The following is a 17,363-nucleotide window of genomic DNA, read 5'->3' as shown; positions in this document are numbered from 1 at the left end:
GCGGACCAACCTGCTGTTTCTTCTATCAGAATCTTAATTGCTGTATAATTACCTAACGACTTGTATCATCATGCGGGGTGTGCCCACAGACAAAACTGGGATGGAATTTATTCGCTGGCTGCCGAGGGAAGCTGCAGCCAATGGTGCTTCATAATCATGATTTATTAACACTCCCTGAGTCGTGTCGGTCCTATTTGCTGTAGAGCAGCACAACAGATTGGAAATGTTAATATTTGTGGTGGAACTCTCTGCCGAGCTCTTGTGCTGCAAGGCCGATGAAGTCAGACACATGTTGTTAGAATGCAAAAAAAAAAAAAAAAGAACATATGTGTACACTATAGGTTTCCACAGTTTCACAAACCTTTACTTTACTACACCACACCACAGGACCGGACGCATTTCTTTATAGCATGTTGGCTGTGGTAATTGCATATACACCATCCATAAAACTGGGCAGAGGCCCTAATTTATGATCTCAAGGGGGATATGGAGGCATAATTATAATGTATAGATAAAATGGGAACACTCAATTTTCTATGCACCCCATATTGCAGGAGAGCGCTCATTAATCAAAGAAACAATTGAAACACACGATGCTCTCAACACTGTGCTGGTTAGTGAGTGTTAGGGAGCTTTATCTGAGTTCCCCTGTTAGCGCCTCTTTCTAATAGGCCTGTGTTCTCTTACAGGGTGCGTTACATTTATACTTACGTCTTAAGAAAACACTACCATCACTGGGAGGTGGTCGGTATATATAAAAGCTGCAACATCCATCTCATGTACAGCATTGTGCAAAAGACTTGGGTTTTCAAGTTATGCATTGATTTGCATGTCATTGAGTGAAATAAGTGTTTGATCCTCCAGCAAAACTTGACTTAGTACAAGAAGACAAGAACCCTTCTCAGCCTCTTTACAGAAACTCTTTAAATCCTTTAGGTTTCTTGGCTGCTGCTTGGAAACTTGAAGCTTCAACTTCCTCCACAGATTTTCTATCAGACTTAGGTCTGGAGACTGGCTAGGTCGTTCCATGACATTAATGTGCTTCTTCTTTAGCCACTCCTTTGTTGCCTTGGTGGTAAGTTTTGGGTTACTGTCATGCCGGAAAACCTACTCAAACCCATCTTCTGTGTTCTGACTGAGGGAAGGGGGTTCTGGTCCAAGATTTTGCAACACAAGGCCCCCTTTCATTGGCCCTCAGTGCAGTGAAGTCATCCTGAACCCTTAGAACAAAGCATAATGTTTCCATCTTGACTGTGTGGATGGTGTCTTTGGGTCATACTCAGCCAGTTTCTTCCCCCAAACATGGTGGGTCGGTTTGATGCCAAAGAGCTTGATTTGGTTTCATCTGACCACAGCGCCTTCTCCCAAACCTTCTCTGACTCATTTAGATGTTCACTGGCAAACTTTTTAAGACAGGTCTGTACATGTGCTTCTTTAGGCAGGGGAACCTTGTTGGCGCTGCAAGATTTCAATTCAATCTAGTGCAGTGTGTTACCAATGATCTTGCTGACTGTGTTCCCAACTGCCTTCAGATCATGAACAAGTTCCACCTTTCTAGTTTTGGGTTGCAATTTCATATTCAATAGACCTTTCTTATGATCATCCTTACCCCAAGAGATAAGCTCTTGCATGTAGATACACAGACAGATGGCAACTGATGGTCATTTTACATTTCTTCCATTTCTGAATAATCAAACAATAGCTGTCAACTTCTCGCCAAGCCTCTTGCTGATTGTCTTGTAGCCCATGCCAGTGTTGTGCAGGTCTACAATCTTGTGCCTGACATCATTTGGCTGCTCTTTGGTCTTGCCCATGGTGGTGGAGAGGTCGGAATTGAAGAAATTGTTTATGCAGACAGGTGTACTTTGTACACATAACAAGTTGAGATCAGCAGGATCGGTAATTGATTGATTGTTTCCTTGTAATCTGTGTGCCTCTTGGACACACAGCCAGTCTGTGGGAGCCAGAATTCTGGCTGGGATGTAGAGGACCAAATACTTAATTCATTCAGTGACATGCAAATCGATTTATTACATTTTACTAATCTGTTGTTTTCTGGATTTTTTTGAAAGTGAGTGCAAACCAACAAATTCAGTAACCAGTATAAATACTTGTGGGGGGATTTCTGAGGACATTGCTTCAATTTTCTTTTCTTTTTTATATCTTTTGTTTGTGTTCAGGTCGGTAAAATTCCTTTTTTCTGTGTAATTTTATGGATGTAGTTTTCCTTGTCTGAACTGATTTCATCAGGGAAAGGTCGAAACCTTTTCAAATCTGCAATCACTGACAGTGTGACTAGAAGCTAAGACAGGCAGAGAGAGTGAGCACATTGTTTATCTTTCTGTTTATTTTTGTGTAGAATAAATGTGCTGGTCGTGAGGAGATAAGTAAAGCGTGCCAAATAGGATCAGCAGTAGAAATTACATGGAAAGATGCTTTGTAACGGACTACATCTGTCTTATTTTGCACTTTTTCACTTCCTTTTCCCCTCACTGTCGCTCCTCATATCCCATCATGCTGATACAGGCCAGGCATTTCAGGGCTTAGCCTGCAACAAATGCAACCCACCAGAGAGATTAAGGGGCTGAATAAACCACCACTAGAGCCAGCTTCCCTCTGTATCAGTTCTTCTGCCTCAACTTTCTCTGAAAGATTTTTCCAACTAATGACCTTAGAGAGGCTGACGATGGCATTTAAGGAGGCATTTGGGAAATGCGCGCCCTGACTTCCTCTATCTCCTTCTAAAGTGCCCCTTTGTTGGTAAACACTGACTCACAGCATTCTCCAGTTTAACTTGGCATTCTAATGAGCATGCAGTAAGCAGCACACTTGGTCATTTCTTCATCTGTGCCTTAATTGATGCAAGGAGACAGGTACTCTGGGTGATGGCCTTTATTAGCCTGATTTCAATGTACTTCACTGCTCAAAAGCCCAGACCAGGAGAATAAAAATCGCTTCAGTTCCCTGACCTCCTCCACCAGACTGCAGTGGGCGTGACATTTAGTTATGCAAAACCAGTGCACATTATTCAAAAATTTGGCCCTGCACAAATGTCAAAGTGAGAAACAAGCATATGCTGTTATGAAACAGAACAAGGAAAAGAAAGACCTTTTTATTCAGCGGCTTTGGAGGAGATGCACATGCTGTATTCAGGTGCATGTGATAGACTGAATGAAGCTGGCCGTCTTCATCGCCTGAATATTAAAGCCAAGTGCTGAAAACACGTGATTTGTCTGCATTTATAAACTGGCCCAATGATCCCAGTTTGTGGATGCACAGCGTGGACTTACAAACACAGCTAACGATCGCTCAGATCAAACTGAGCTTCCCCTTCAAATCCCTATAAACTAAATACTTAATCCCATCACTTCACATTAATAAAAATGCACAAATACCTACCTCGTGTGTGATTTCCCATTTATAATATTCTATTTGTGCAAAGAAAGAGAGAATAATTAAATGACTGAATAAAACAGACCCAGTGTTGTTTTTAATCATGCCTGACTTTTAAAATAACAATATTAAATTGCAGTTTTGTGCCACATGAACCCATTATTGCGTTGTTTATGTTAATTATTTTATAATGAAAATGATGTGGCAATATGCTTTTGGCTGGAAACAATTGGAAAAGCCCTGAGAAGGATCATACTGAGGATTGAACATTAAAACCGCTCCTTACATTAGGTACTAATTGGATTCAGAATGGTTGACCACTTACAGATGGGCAAAGATTTAAAGAATAAAAACAAGAGGGGAAAAAAATCTACCGCCATGATGGTGCTTTGGACTTTGCACTAATTGCCAATGTCAGTTCTAATAAATGAATTAACTATTTAAGCTTAATCACAGATTGTATTCAAAAGATGAAGCAGCTTCCGAGTGAAGCCAATTTGGAAATGTGCATATTTTGTAAAAGCCAGCAAGAGCCAACTCCTCTGGTTGCAAATCAGATTGTATAGTCTTATGTGAGAAAATAGCCTTTCAATTATAATTTTCTATGGCCTCTTCCAAGACTTTATTGGTGTGTATATGTCCTGATATGATAGGTGAACCTTCACTATATGGACAAAAGTATTGGGCCATACCTTGTATCTTCAAATTCTGGTGTTTTCAGTCACGTTGTCACAGGTCCATAAAATCAAGATTTTTGCCATTCAGTCTGCCTTTACAAACATTTGTGAGAGAATGGGTAATTCACCGATGCTGCTGTAATAGGATGCCACTGCAACAAGTCATAAAGGTCTATTCTCCTACATGTTCCACAATCAACTTCATTGGTACAGAACATGTGAAGTTACAGGGCAGCGTCGTCTAGTCCTCAGTCACCAACGCTCTACTGATTCACTGACTGCTGAGTTCCAAACCATTTTTGGTATTAACATGAGCACAAGGAACTTCATTGAGTGGGCTTCTAAGGCTAAGTAGCTCCTGTAGGTGTAATCAGTAGGTTGCCCAGTACTTTTGTCTATGTAGTGTATCTTTTCAAGAAGATCAGAGTGTTGTACAAAAGGAGGATTAGAAAAAAAAAGAATAGATAAGAAATAAGTGAAATATATCTTAGTAGGTGCTAAACATACACAGTCATGGACAAAAAAGATACAGACAGACTCAAATGCTAGTAAGTAAAAATAAGTTTAATGGTGCATTCCTGAAGAAGTTGGTAGTCCCAGTCAGAACTTTTTGTGGAATGCCCCCTTAACTTCAATTTTCCTCTCGGAAAGTCTTACCATAACACCCTGAGGTGGTAAATCCAATCCAGTTAGCAATCCAAGATGGCGGCACTGAACATAAACCGTAGTAAAACTGTAAACATTTCATTTGTACTGCCACTGTTATGTATTATTGACTCACTAAATGAGCCATATGTAGAGCACTAACCAGACTCTGTCTATTAATGTGTTTTTTAAGTGCAAAGTCTCATGCAGTCTTGTGCTGTTTTGCTAGTGATGCTATGAACCAAAACAAGTTTTTTCTCGCCTTTTCTGGAATGCGCTCCAAGGTATCTGGAATGCGGTATGGGCATAATTTTAAAAGACTCAAAAGAAAGGAGAAAATTTGACTTTGAAGGGAATGCTGTTACACAGTTTGGGGGTAAACACAGAGAGGACACGGTCTCCTCTGGGTTTAAATCTAGAGTGGGGGAAAGCCAGAAGCATCTGACCGGAGGGACCTGGAAACTGAATAGGGTTGTAGGGGTCAGTGATGTAAGAAGGAGTCAAGCCATGAGAGGCTTTGTAAACAAGCAGGAAGCTCTTGCAATTGATTCCACACCTCACTGGCAACCAGTGGAGAGAAGCTACCAGAGGTGCAATATGATCTCTTTTTTCGTGTGTCTATGAGGACCCCAGCAGCAGCATTATGGACAGGCTGTAGACGGGACTGAGAGGACTGACTGAGACCAGAGTAAAGTGAAATGCACTAGTCTAAGCAAATGAATCTCAATTTTGCAATGTCTCAGAAAAAAAATCTATTTTATTGTCAACAGCTAAAGGAAATTCTGTTAAGAATTGGATGCCCTCAAAGCGTATGATGATTTTATCCATCCTGGGATTGAGGACACGATATAGTTGAATATCATCAGCAAAGCAGTGAAAGGAGATATCGTGTTTACTGATGATTTGACCCAAAGCAAGCACTTTCTGATTGCCAAGTGTGAGCGTGCACTGCTCGGTCGGCAGGTCCACTTTCAAAAGCACCAAGATGGTGGAGGTCAAAGTGCTCATCTCAAAGCACGTGTGATATCCTGGTTGCTACATCAATCATTTATATGCAGTCTGGGTTTATAATGTTTAGTAGTTCCCCCTTTTCACTTGAGCTTGTTTGTCATTAGTTTGATGGCTATTTGCTCACAGACTAAACAGCTTTAACCTGATGATAAAACTTTATATACGCAACTGCCAACGTTGTTACAGTTCATCCTGAGGTTAACATCTATACAGTGTGAGTGCTGCGATTCAAATTTAATGCATGGGAATCCATCTAACATGTGCAAAGACAAAAAAAAATGGATAAACTTCCAAACCTATAAACATAAATGTTTAGTTGTTGAGGTACTTTAGTCTAGGGGACGGCTGAAGTAGTCAAACATCCTGAGTTTGTCTCTTCATGCCATATAACACGGCTCACCGTGGATCTTACAGTTAAGTCTCAGATAACAGTCTCACCTTTTAATTACATGAAAAAAGAATAAGCAGTTTAAGATTATTATTGATTGGCTTTTTTAAGCAGTTTTATGGAATTAGCATTTAATAAGACATCATAAATCTCTTGTTCAGCTCCTCCCTAACATCTAGGTAACCCAGAGCCAGAGTGAGGCAACATGAGCTACAGCCACTGCTGTTAGAGTTTCCATCCCCGGGATACCCAGGGGGCCTTGGCTGTAACAATTTGGCTGACAGCGTCTATACACAAAACAGCAATTGATGCATTTATTTTCCACAGTCACAGCACGACAGAACGTATTTCCCCAGTCATCCGTACTGCACACATTATGTATGGCGCTGGACACAATATACTGCCCCTCCCTCTCTCCTCTGCAGCAGTCCACTTATTCAGAGCCCATGACAAGCCACATCTGCAGCAGCAGTCACTAGCAGCATATCTGTGTTAAATTAGAGAACAACATCGCCATAACAGTCGCGCAGCAGATTTAACCCGGCTTCCACCCTTGAGGCCTTAAAGTGGCAGGCCAAAAAGTTCTCTCTCTGTCTCTGCTTTTCTTTCCTCCTTCCCTTCATTAAAGCAGTGTGTTCACATGCATTAGTAAATAAATTTCCTTGGCCAGAAGCATTTTAATGTTCCAGTGGGCTAAGGAGACAAGCCTCCTGGAAAATGTGGAGCTCTTGAAAAACTCATGTTTGTGAAATCACATCCGTGCGGCAGTATTGTTTAATGTGCATGGGAGGGGGGGCAGAAAATGTAGGAATCTGTTATAGTCCACGATTATTTTCATGCGTGTTTGTGCTGAGTCGTGAAGTGACGAGTAGCCTAAACACTTAAGTGGCACAGCTGAGTTGCTTGTTTTCCTTGTGTGTCTGGCTTCACACGTCATCAAGGGCCCCACACGTCGCCCTTCATTCTCAGAAAGACCTCCCAAGATGGTGCAGATGACACGCGGTGATCTTAAGAAACTCAATTTAGTCAGAAAATAAATCTTGAGACTTTAGAGGCAAATGTAATAACAGAGGAGAGTTGGGCTACGATCTCTTTCAAAACAAAACAGACACACACACACACAAAAAAAATATTTAAGAACCATCTCTCCTTGGAATATGTTTCCTCCTTTTCTGTCTCCATCTGGTGCTAAAGTTATTACAAGCTACCACGAGCGGCGATAACCGCTATCTTTGGAAGAACGACTCCGTTTGAGAGAGGAGCAGTGAATGATGCTCAGATGTGAACGAGAGAAATGAGTGAAGCCACCTGTCTTTCATTTGTTCCACAGTGGCCGCCTGCGCCCCTGCAGCTATCTCTCAGTGATGCATTCCACTGTATTTCTATTGGCCACAAGTGGCTCCATTAATGAAGCGCATTAGTCCTGGGTGTGAATGCGCTCCTGCAGAGAGAATGAGTGCAGGGATGGGGCGCAGGTAGAATAAGCACTGGTAGAAAAGAGCTTTTTTGGAGTGTGATGTATATATATGATGGAGGACTCGTCTTTAAGAAAAAAAAAAACAAGGAGAAATATTGCTCTGCCATCACAAAAGAGACAAGGAGAGCAGAGCACTGAAGTGCAGGGCTCCTTAGCTGAAAGGGGAGGAGCGCGAGAAGGTGAAAGCAGAATAGGAGGATTGTGTGGATTTGTCAAAGGATTCAAAACGCACTGCTCCAGACGTTAGCATCACAGAAATCCCAGTTCATTAACAGGCCGAGTGAGCGGTCATTGATTCATTGATAAAATGATTCTCAAGGGATGCGGTTGGCATGACGATGAGGAGCGTCACGTGATCCTGCCATTCAGCGTCACTTTGCGATCCGTGCCGTTAGCTTTTCTGAGGAGCCGATAAAATGATAATAGCGTCGAGGAGGCCCTCGGTGGCTCCGCTGCCTCATATCACGCTCAGTCATCTTCACACTCAGTAAAGTCAGCACATTTCTGCTGCCATTAAATTTACTATGGCTCATTGGGGATTGACACTGCACAACATCAGTGTCATTGGAATGCCTTGTGAAATTCAAGAAAGACTCACTTCTTCATGCTGGAAACAATCATTATTGCTAAATGCTCTGTTTAAATGACTGGCATTACATGCTTGAAAGTTACTATCATTCACCTCACATCGTCGAAGAACTAATAATTTTTTTTTTCCCAGAAGTCTACACTTCATGAGGCAAAAGCATAATTGTTACCGCTAATGACTTTGCAGCTTTTATTCCATCTCATATACTCGCAGGTTCACGATGGGGGGGGGGACACTGGTTGCCTTGACCCCCCCCCCCCATAACTAGAGGCAAGAATTTATTTACTCCAATATTCAGTAGTGTGAGCTGATTTAAAAATGCACAGCAGAGAGCTTTTCACTGAATTACACCGTAGGCTATGAGGGGAGTGATGGGAAATTTTAATGAGGACTCAGTAAAAAAAAAAAAAAAAAAAGTAAATCACATGCCTGCAGATTATTTGTGATTCATGTTACTGGTGTTCTGTAGAAGATATAAATAATATATATAATTAATTATTATATATATAATATTTGATTAATACTAAAACACAAAAAAAAATCTTGCAGTGCACCAAAAAAAAAAAAATGCGCAGTCACACAAAGAAACTCAAATGCAGATACTATTTTTATACCTTATAATTAATGTCTTCCAAGAATGTTAGCACTTATTATTTTGTGGTACACTAATGTGCCACTTTAAATCATGTGAGAATTTTTTTTGTCTTAATGGCTTCAGAAGTTGTTGCTCAAACCGCTACGTAGGTCTCTTCGATTCAGCGTGTGACTTCAGAGCCACGGCAGGTCACCGAAAGCTGCTTTACATTCACTCCATATACCCATACATTATATCAGTGCCTCCACTGCTGTGGGTATTTTCTACGATTATCATGTCATATCATTCAGCACTACCCGTAGCTTAATGGATTTTGAAATGTGACATGAGGGCAAAAAGCAGCTCGGTAAATCGAGCAGAATTCATCGGGGATTTTATGCACGCGCATGTATATCAACACATTTTGCACGTGAGTAAATCCTTTAGAGTGGCTTAAAGGTGCAAGTTGTTCTTCAAAAGAGGTTTCAAAACAACAGTTTGTTTTTTCTGTATTTTTTAGGACATCATAGAATTGGTAATCTCTCCCACTTGGAGGGGGAATTGCTTTACTTCTTGAAGGTCTTTCGGACCACATTTGGCTTATATTTTTCCCAAAGCAATTATAGACTGGGTGAATTTAGTTGTCTTGCGCTCTCCACGGTGGGCTGTGGAGAGCACTATGTTTGTTTTTTTCTTTTTTTTCCCTTTTATTAACAGAGCTGGAGTATCTATGGGGAGTAGGTGCAGTGATGGTCAGAGACACAGCGTCCTCTGCTGGTGATGAGGAAAACGTTGTTTTCTGTCCCCTGTTTGTGAGATAAACAACACTGTCTAAGCAGGTGTGCATGTGCATTACCAATGTGTCTTTTTTGTGTGTTTTTCAGGTGTATGTGAATGCTCAGACTTCACCACCGGGACGACCTGTGAGCGCTGCCTGGATGGTTACTATGGCAACTCTTTGATTGGCACACCTGGTGATTGTCAGCCTTGCCCTTGCCCAGGCCAGACCAGCTGTGTCCAAATTGCAGAGACAGGACAGGTGGTCTGTACCAACTGCCCTGCAGGACAGACAGGTGACGTGAACAATTTAAACAAATTCGTATGGATGGGAAGCACACTGAGTAACGAGCTTTATGTCAAGATCAAAGCAGTCAGAGCGTCTCCACACGACAGCGTGATACTGAAAAGATGGTGGCTGTAGCGCACTCCACCTTAATTTGAGCTGAGGTCGGGTGACAGTGACCTCCAGCAGTGTTCTTTCTCATCTATTCATCTATTTCCTGCCCGTCTCTCTCTCACCTCATTCTCTGTGTAGGAATGCGCTGTCAGAGGTGTGAAGATGGCTACTATGGTGACCCCCTAGGGCTCTCAGGGGCAGCTCAGCCATGTGCGAGATGCAACTGCAATGGTAATGTGGACTTCAACGCGGTGGGAATATGTGACCACGTCACTGGGCGCTGTCTGAAGTGCCTGGGACACACGGAGGGAGATCACTGTGAACGCTGCCAGCAGGGTTTTTACGGCAACGCCCTGGACCAGACAGTGGGCCAGAAGTGCAAGTGTGAGTAACCGAGAGTGTGCCGGTAATTTATTATGACGCTACGATGTCAGTGCAAGATGAGCAATGAAAGATGGGTCTCCTGAAAGAGTTCCCCTGCACTTATAGATGTGTTTGGCTTGCTTCCCTTGGAAACATCCACTGCATTCAACCTTTTTTCCGGCAGTGTTGCATTTAAACTGTATCAGCATACAATTCATACTGTCATATTGTTGTGTTTACAACCAGAAAGCTAATGGACATATTCTACTAAAGGCTACTTGACCTTCAGGTTGGACTTTTAAAAAGAGGAAAAAATAGTCCATTCAAATTGCCTTCAATTCAAGAGTTCTATTTTGACAGGTATAGCTGTCTTGAGTCATGAAAGGCAAAAGCTGAAAATGGTTTGAACAAATGGCTGTGGGTCAGAAAGATAACACAAAAAAGAAGAAACTCGCTGGGCTGGGAGAATGGAAAGCGGGGGAAAAAAACTAACTAAAGTTACAAAAGCAGAAACAGTAATAGCTGTGACGTGTTTGTCCTTTGATTTTCTTATCCGTTTCTTATGCTTCATTCTACCACAGTTGAGCCTCTACAGAACAGAACAACACCACAGAGGGATATAGGACTTCTATTATTCTATTCTTTGTCTTTTCTTATTGTTTTCATAATGAATTGATAAACTGGGAAATGTAATATTTGGTTTGGCTGGTGACTGAAATCAAGCTGTATAACATAAACAAATCACTCATAACTGCAGATGTGAAAGCAAGATGTTGTGTTAGCTATTTGCTGATATATTACTATAATCATTTATAAAGGATGAGAAATGAAAATTAAAGAAAAACACTTCAACCCTGTTATGTTATGATTGTTGCACAGGTTGGCCACCAGTGGCACTCTGCAGCTTCCCTGTTAGCAACATGTGTTTGGAACACGACGAACAAGTAACCCACATCTCCTATTGAGACAATAAAGATTCCAAAACACACGTTTTTGATCGATGTAAAGGTATCAAACTCTGCACTAAAATTGGTCTACACAAAGATGCATATCCCTAGATGTTTCTCCTGGATCATTGTGGCTTGTTCTTAAAATCAAAACTTTATTTATCTTTGTTCGTCATACTAGCCTATTTAAATAGATGACAAATACAAGAAATCCAGTGTGCCAGTTGAAGATATACAAAGTAGGCGTATCTTGTACCGCAAGCTGTTTGCAAGCTGCAAACAGATTTTTTTGTTTCAAGTTTTGTGTTTATTTCCTTTAGCATGCAGCTGCAGCTCTGCTGGAACATCTGGGCATGTAAATGAATGCCATCCTCAGACAGGAAATTGTCATTGCCTCAGTCATGTGACCGGACGGGATTGCAGTTATTGCGAAGTTGGCTTCTTCAACCTCCAACCAGGCATTGGATGTGAAATGTAAACAGATCCCCTGTGCGCTTCAGAGTTGATTTGTATGAAAAGCAGTAATAACTATTCTTAGAAGCAGACTCTATCATTAATGTGTCATTTTCCTGCCTTCCTCAGATGCAAATGTAATCCAATTGGCTCATCGTCACTGGCATGCCATCCAATCACAGGGCAGTGTGTGTGTCGCACAGGAGTGGAGGGGAGACTGTGTGATACTTGCCGTTTGGGCTTCTTTGGATTCTCATCACGAGGTTGCAGAGGTACAGTACTTTACTCGAGGCATCACAACTGCACTATGTGCCATCCTCTAATCCTCTAATACTTCCTCTAATACAGATCACACATGAAGGCATTTCTAACTCTATAAATGTTTATCTCTGTTGCTTCCCCGGCTCTGCCATCCCCTTGTGGTCCCATCTTGCCTCACCAAGCCTGTAACTGTGACCCGATGGGCTCCGTTTCTATGCAGTGTCGCAGTAACGGCACCTGCCACTGCCGCCAGGGCTTTGTGGGTTACAAGTGTGACAAATGTGAGTTAAACTATTTCCACAACAGAGCCACACACCAGTGCGAGGAATGCCCAGTTTGTTATGGCCTTGTCAAGAAACAGGTGGGTCTATGTTTCGTTAAATTGTTTATGTTCGTTAATATTTGCGTTTGGAAGAAAAACAAAAAATCAGGATTTTTTAAATTTTTACTGCTTCGAATGACAAATTAGGGCACAGCATATAAAAATAAGCATTTGTAGTCAAATGGCAAACATGATAGCAAAAAAGCTACACAAGTTGACTGTGTTGGGAATGTGTATTCCTTAAATCTGCTTTGCGTGGCTGGCCGTCACTGACGGCTGTAACTGGACACAAGCACTTGGTATTTGTAAGAGTGCCATCTGTTGGTCAGAAAGCATCATTGCAGGTAAAGATCGCCATACAAGACATTCAAGTTAGAATAAGGAAGAAATTATATGGGATGTCACGGTTAAAACGGGACCCAAGTTTACATACACTTCAACTGCCAAGATAATGTCTCTGAAAGTATGTGATGTTAGCATGACAGCTAGGATGGCCTAATACAGTGTTTCCCAGATAATCTTCCTGATCAATTCTCACGGCAGACCTATGTGCCGCGGCGCAGTGGTTGGGAAACACTGGCCTAATATATGAATAAGCATTTTTCACAGGATTGTGTGCAGCTAGGTGCTGCTAATGAAATGCATTTGACAGACATCATCAGCAGGTGTGAACACCTCTATAAAAGGAGGAGTTTTGAGAGTTTACTGGAGCATTCAGAGCGTCCCAGCAAATTCAACCCAAGGTCAAGTTGTGCAGTGCTGAGAAATTGCAAAAAAACCTGAGAGCTACATCTCAGGTGTCAGTTAGTATGTTAAATGTTAAAGTTCAAAATAGTACAATTTGTCTTAAGAGAGCTGTGCATATACCTGCAAACGACAAGCCAAAATTCCTCCACAAGGATGTGAGAGGCTGATAAAATCATACAGAACAAAAATCACGTCAATTTATTACTGCTAAAGGTGGATCTGGAGTGTACGAAGGACAGCACAGAGTCCTTTTCTCACGATAGTGTTTTTGTCCATCAATATTCATTCCTCTGTGAGCTCTATGTGGTCTCTACAAAAGAAAATGTCTTGCTATTTAATGCTCGATAGTTGGTTTAACTGTGTAATTTGATCTTTGGCAGGTTATTGGATAGATTTTTAACTTTTTTATTAAAAGTATCTGGCAATAATGACCCAACGAAAAACAATAATGTTGAGTTTTAATATAGTGCAAGGTTAATAAAGAAGTACAAATTAAAACCAGCTGCAGTTGGTCCTCGCAGTCCTGCTTTTCCTACTTAGGAAGCAGTAGACATCATGAATTGAATATGAATTCTTTTTTGTTTAGGAATGGACCTTTTTATCTGTGTTGACTCTGCAACTATTTAATCAATAATTTCTTCTACAAAATGTGAGATAATTCTGATCAGATTGAATGTACTTATGTGCATTTCTATAGCACTCTCTAGTTTTACTTATGACTCAAACCACTTAAAGACTGCGAGTCACATTTTAACCTTATATACATGCAGCGCTTTACTCTATAAACTTAAAACACTTTATCTCCTTCACGTTCAATTAACCTAACATGTCTTCAGACTTTAGGTGGAAGCAGGGCAAAAGCTACGCAGGCAAAAAGAGATCATGCAAACGCCACACACAAGCTTACCCTGAAGCAATATTGTAAACCACTGTAACTGCTGTGCCGACTGGAGCCTACAATTCAGTCTTAAAACACTCTAATAAAAGTGAAGTGTAGCATTTTACAAAATATCGCTTCAGTTTAGGTGTCAGTGTTTCAGACTATAGCTTTCTTGACCTTGCATTGGGTCTTTATTTTCTGCACCTTCCCACATTCTCACTATGTTCCTTGCAGGTCCGTGCACTAGTCCATATTATTGTTTTGCACACCTACGCAAGGTGTTTTTGGCACACTTTTAATGCGTGAGGGGCAATTTGATCCTGAAATAACACAGTCCCCATAGTACATCCTGCCTTTGTAGACCCTCATGGCAGCCATATGGCTCCTTTGTATTTGTAGATTGCAAGTAAACAGTGGCTGTGCAGTGAAACAGAAAAATGATCTCCCGCGCTGCTCCTCTCTGTCCCTTTAGATTTGTAGCAGCCCACGTCTGTATGCTAAGGTGCCGTGTCTCTGGATTTGCCTTCTGAGGACAATCCAATAGCGCAGATGTGTTCTTTCTGTTCTCTGTGCATTTTCTTGTTCCGGCTAAAGTGGCTGCATGTTCTCCCCGGGCCGACTTGTACCTGTGTGAATGCATGCTGTGATTTCCACAGTGTTAGCGATTCAGTGAACATCCCAACCCTTGTCTGCTGCGAACACCTGCAATTACTCTCACTGTCCTGAGTCTCCCCCAGCTCTCGCTTTCTGCTGCTCGCGCTCTCTGTCTTTCTGCTCCTACTTTTCCTGTGGTTCAAACATAGAAAGGGGGGGAAAAAAGACTAACGAGCACAGAGAGAGAGAGGTTGAGAAAAGACAGAGACGTGCGAGGGACGATCAAGAACGGTGTGAAAAAGCCCGTGGATGACAGCAGAATTTAGAGGAGAATTTTATTTTATTTTTTATATATTTTTAAAATGGACGGGACTTGATTAAATGCAAGAATGAATAACTCAGAAAAAGCACTCACTGTTTTATCTGAGTGGTGTTAAGCTGACGAGGCCTTATTAATACACTGATGATTGCTCTCTAAAGTGATCGGCAAGAAATTCCTGCTAACACAGAACACACGTGATGTGCACACACGTGCACAACGTACGGCTACCAGCTTAACAAAAGGTGTAATCACAGCCAGATCGCAGGCTCTATTTATATAGCTCTGGACTATTTTTTAACTGCCGGGGTCAGCAAACTGTTGCCAATCACGGCACTTTTATTCCATTTTCAGACCCGGACTTCCATTCTCTCAGAAGTCTAATCTAGTTATCTGCAGAAATGCTTTCCTCGGCCGCACGCTATGCGGGGAATAGTGAGTGGATGCGGACATGAAAACAGTGTTCTGTGCTTATCCTGTTTTTGGTATTCATTTATTCATTGCTTTTGGTGAAATACTAAATTTTGATGTTTTGGTGCACCAAGAATCTGAGTCCTATCTCAATCCTTGCATCTGAATAAATAAATACAGATGGAGGTAGATAGATATTCTGTTGTGGTGTTTTGTTTTTTTCAAGTGTTTTGTTTGGTTTTTCTTGCTTTTTTGTGTTTTTTGTGGGGGGGTTTTAAACCCGTATTCTCATTCACACCTTCGGTGAAAAATCTCGATGCTATTACAGGCGGAAAAGCTCAGGACTCGGCTGCAGGATTTGGAAAAGCTCCTGGCTCACTTTGATTGCAGAGGTAGATTCGGGAAGCGGCACCACCTGCTGAAGTATCACATGGCCAGGCTTTATGAGCATGAGCACCAAAGGGAGGATACTCTGCCCAATGCTCTGGAGGATTTTCTGGCCTTCCAAGGTATCAGCAGCCAGGAGCCGAGATAATTCCGCTGTCACTCCTTTTAATGTTTCCTCCGTGGTCGTGACATCTTGCGAGGCACTTGGCAGCCTTTGCCTTGTGAAACATGATGCTCGCTTAATGTGCCATTGTAACCGCTGTGTCACGCTTTGGCTATGAGATGATAACATGCCATATCAGTACATACAAGACCAGCCGCAGAAACTTGATGTGAAACCGCTCCCGGCGTTTCGAAAATCTGCTGCTGTTGCTCTGTGTCTGTCTCCTCCAGTGTGACTGGGCTACATATACAACGCAACAAAGCGATTAAATCAGGAAGCAAGGCGACAATGCAAACCTCTCCCAATTACTTTAACACAATGTTGATATATCCTCATTATCTTTGGAGGGGAAAAGGCTTACAGGCTCAGCTGCACAAGCCAAATGGAGACAAATCATAACAATATAGAACAGGGCGCCGTGTGACCAACTTAATCCCTGTTTATATGACAGCCAGGGCATCGCTAATCCCTGCTTATTATGATTATAGTTGCAATCATGATAACAGTTGCCCAACAATCGCCCTCCCATCACCCACGCTATATATACACACACACACGTTGTTACCAGTCGTGCTCTTTAAGGCACTGGATGGCCCAGTAATGATTTAATGAGTATGTGGAATCAACGGACTCGCTGTGTGGGCACACACAAGCTCCTTCCTTCTCATTTTATCAGACACGGAGTCAAAGCTACAAGTAAAGCATGTCCCAAAATGAAGCAACAAAGCGGCCAGATTGTACTAATTGTTCTGTAAAATGCCTTTGCAGCCAGTTAAATTAGAAACACGACAGCAAACAAAGTGAAATTGCAAAAAAAAAATACGAGCATCTGGATAAATTTCCATATGGTTCTGCTTATTCTGACTACCGATATGTAGAATGGATGAGAGTCCTCACATGAATTAACACAGTAAATGAGGGAGCCGAGAATGAGAGATGTGTCAAAATACGGCTTTCCAGCTACAAAGAGTTGGAAGAATGGTATTCTTGGTGAAGAAATCCATGAAAGACTTAACGTGGTTTTATTTGCTTTGTTCTTACAGAGGCACGGGAGGCCTTAATAAAACAATTTTCCTTGCTGGAAGCTTCTACAGGCACACTTTTAGCCCAGCTGCATGGCATTACATCTTCTTTGAACTGCAGTATCAGCATGACAGAGGAAGAGGGGAAGGAGAGGAGGAAGGATGAAAGCAGCGGGGCTGTGTGTCAGACCTTCACAGACACTCTACACATGATCAGAGTGTCTCAGAAACAACTGAAGCAGGCAACACAAGACCTGGACAATATGGTAGGTGACCTAAATGTACACTTTGTCCTCAGTATTGTAGCCACCTCAAACACTTTATCAGTTATGACTTGCTAGCACCACTTTGGACACCCTTTGGGTTTCCAAACTGCCTTAATTCTTTATAGCATAGATTCAACAAGGTGCTGGAAACGTTCCTTGGATTTTGTTCCATGAAGTGAATCTCCAGCCTCTGTTGGTACGAGGCAGGATGGATCCATTCTTTTATGTGGGCTACTCCAAAATCTGAGCCCACCATCCAGTTGCTGCAGCAGAAATTGAGACTCATCAGATCAGGAA

The 17,363-nt window shown here is 41.9% G+C and overlaps 1 protein-coding gene across 1 annotated transcript in view; it reads left to right on the top strand.

Annotated features, from left to right (window-relative positions):
• The window catches only part of lamc3 (laminin, gamma 3), a 152,447-nt gene that overhangs the window by 118,161 nt on the left and 16,923 nt on the right, over positions 1-17,363 (top strand). The window contains exons 13-19 of the mRNA XM_085464129.1: positions 9,639-9,827; positions 10,070-10,315; positions 11,562-11,715; positions 11,824-11,966; positions 12,138-12,316; positions 15,557-15,737; positions 16,822-17,066. Of these exons, the coding sequence (XP_085320255.1) occupies positions 9,639-9,827; positions 10,070-10,315; positions 11,562-11,715; positions 11,824-11,966; positions 12,138-12,316; positions 15,557-15,737; positions 16,822-17,066 (1,337 nt within the window). The remainder of the gene's footprint in view (positions 1-9,638; positions 9,828-10,069; positions 10,316-11,561; positions 11,716-11,823; positions 11,967-12,137; positions 12,317-15,556; positions 15,738-16,821; positions 17,067-17,363) is intronic.

Source organism: Copadichromis virginalis, linkage group LG7 (assembly GCF_057382275.1).
Source record: "Copadichromis virginalis isolate Kocher_CV1m ecotype Utaka linkage group LG7, C_Virginalis_male_GT1.1, whole genome shotgun sequence".
NCBI classification, from domain to species: Eukaryota; Metazoa; Chordata; class Actinopteri; order Cichliformes; family Cichlidae; genus Copadichromis; species Copadichromis virginalis.
This window is presented reverse-complemented; position numbering and strand designations above follow the sequence as displayed.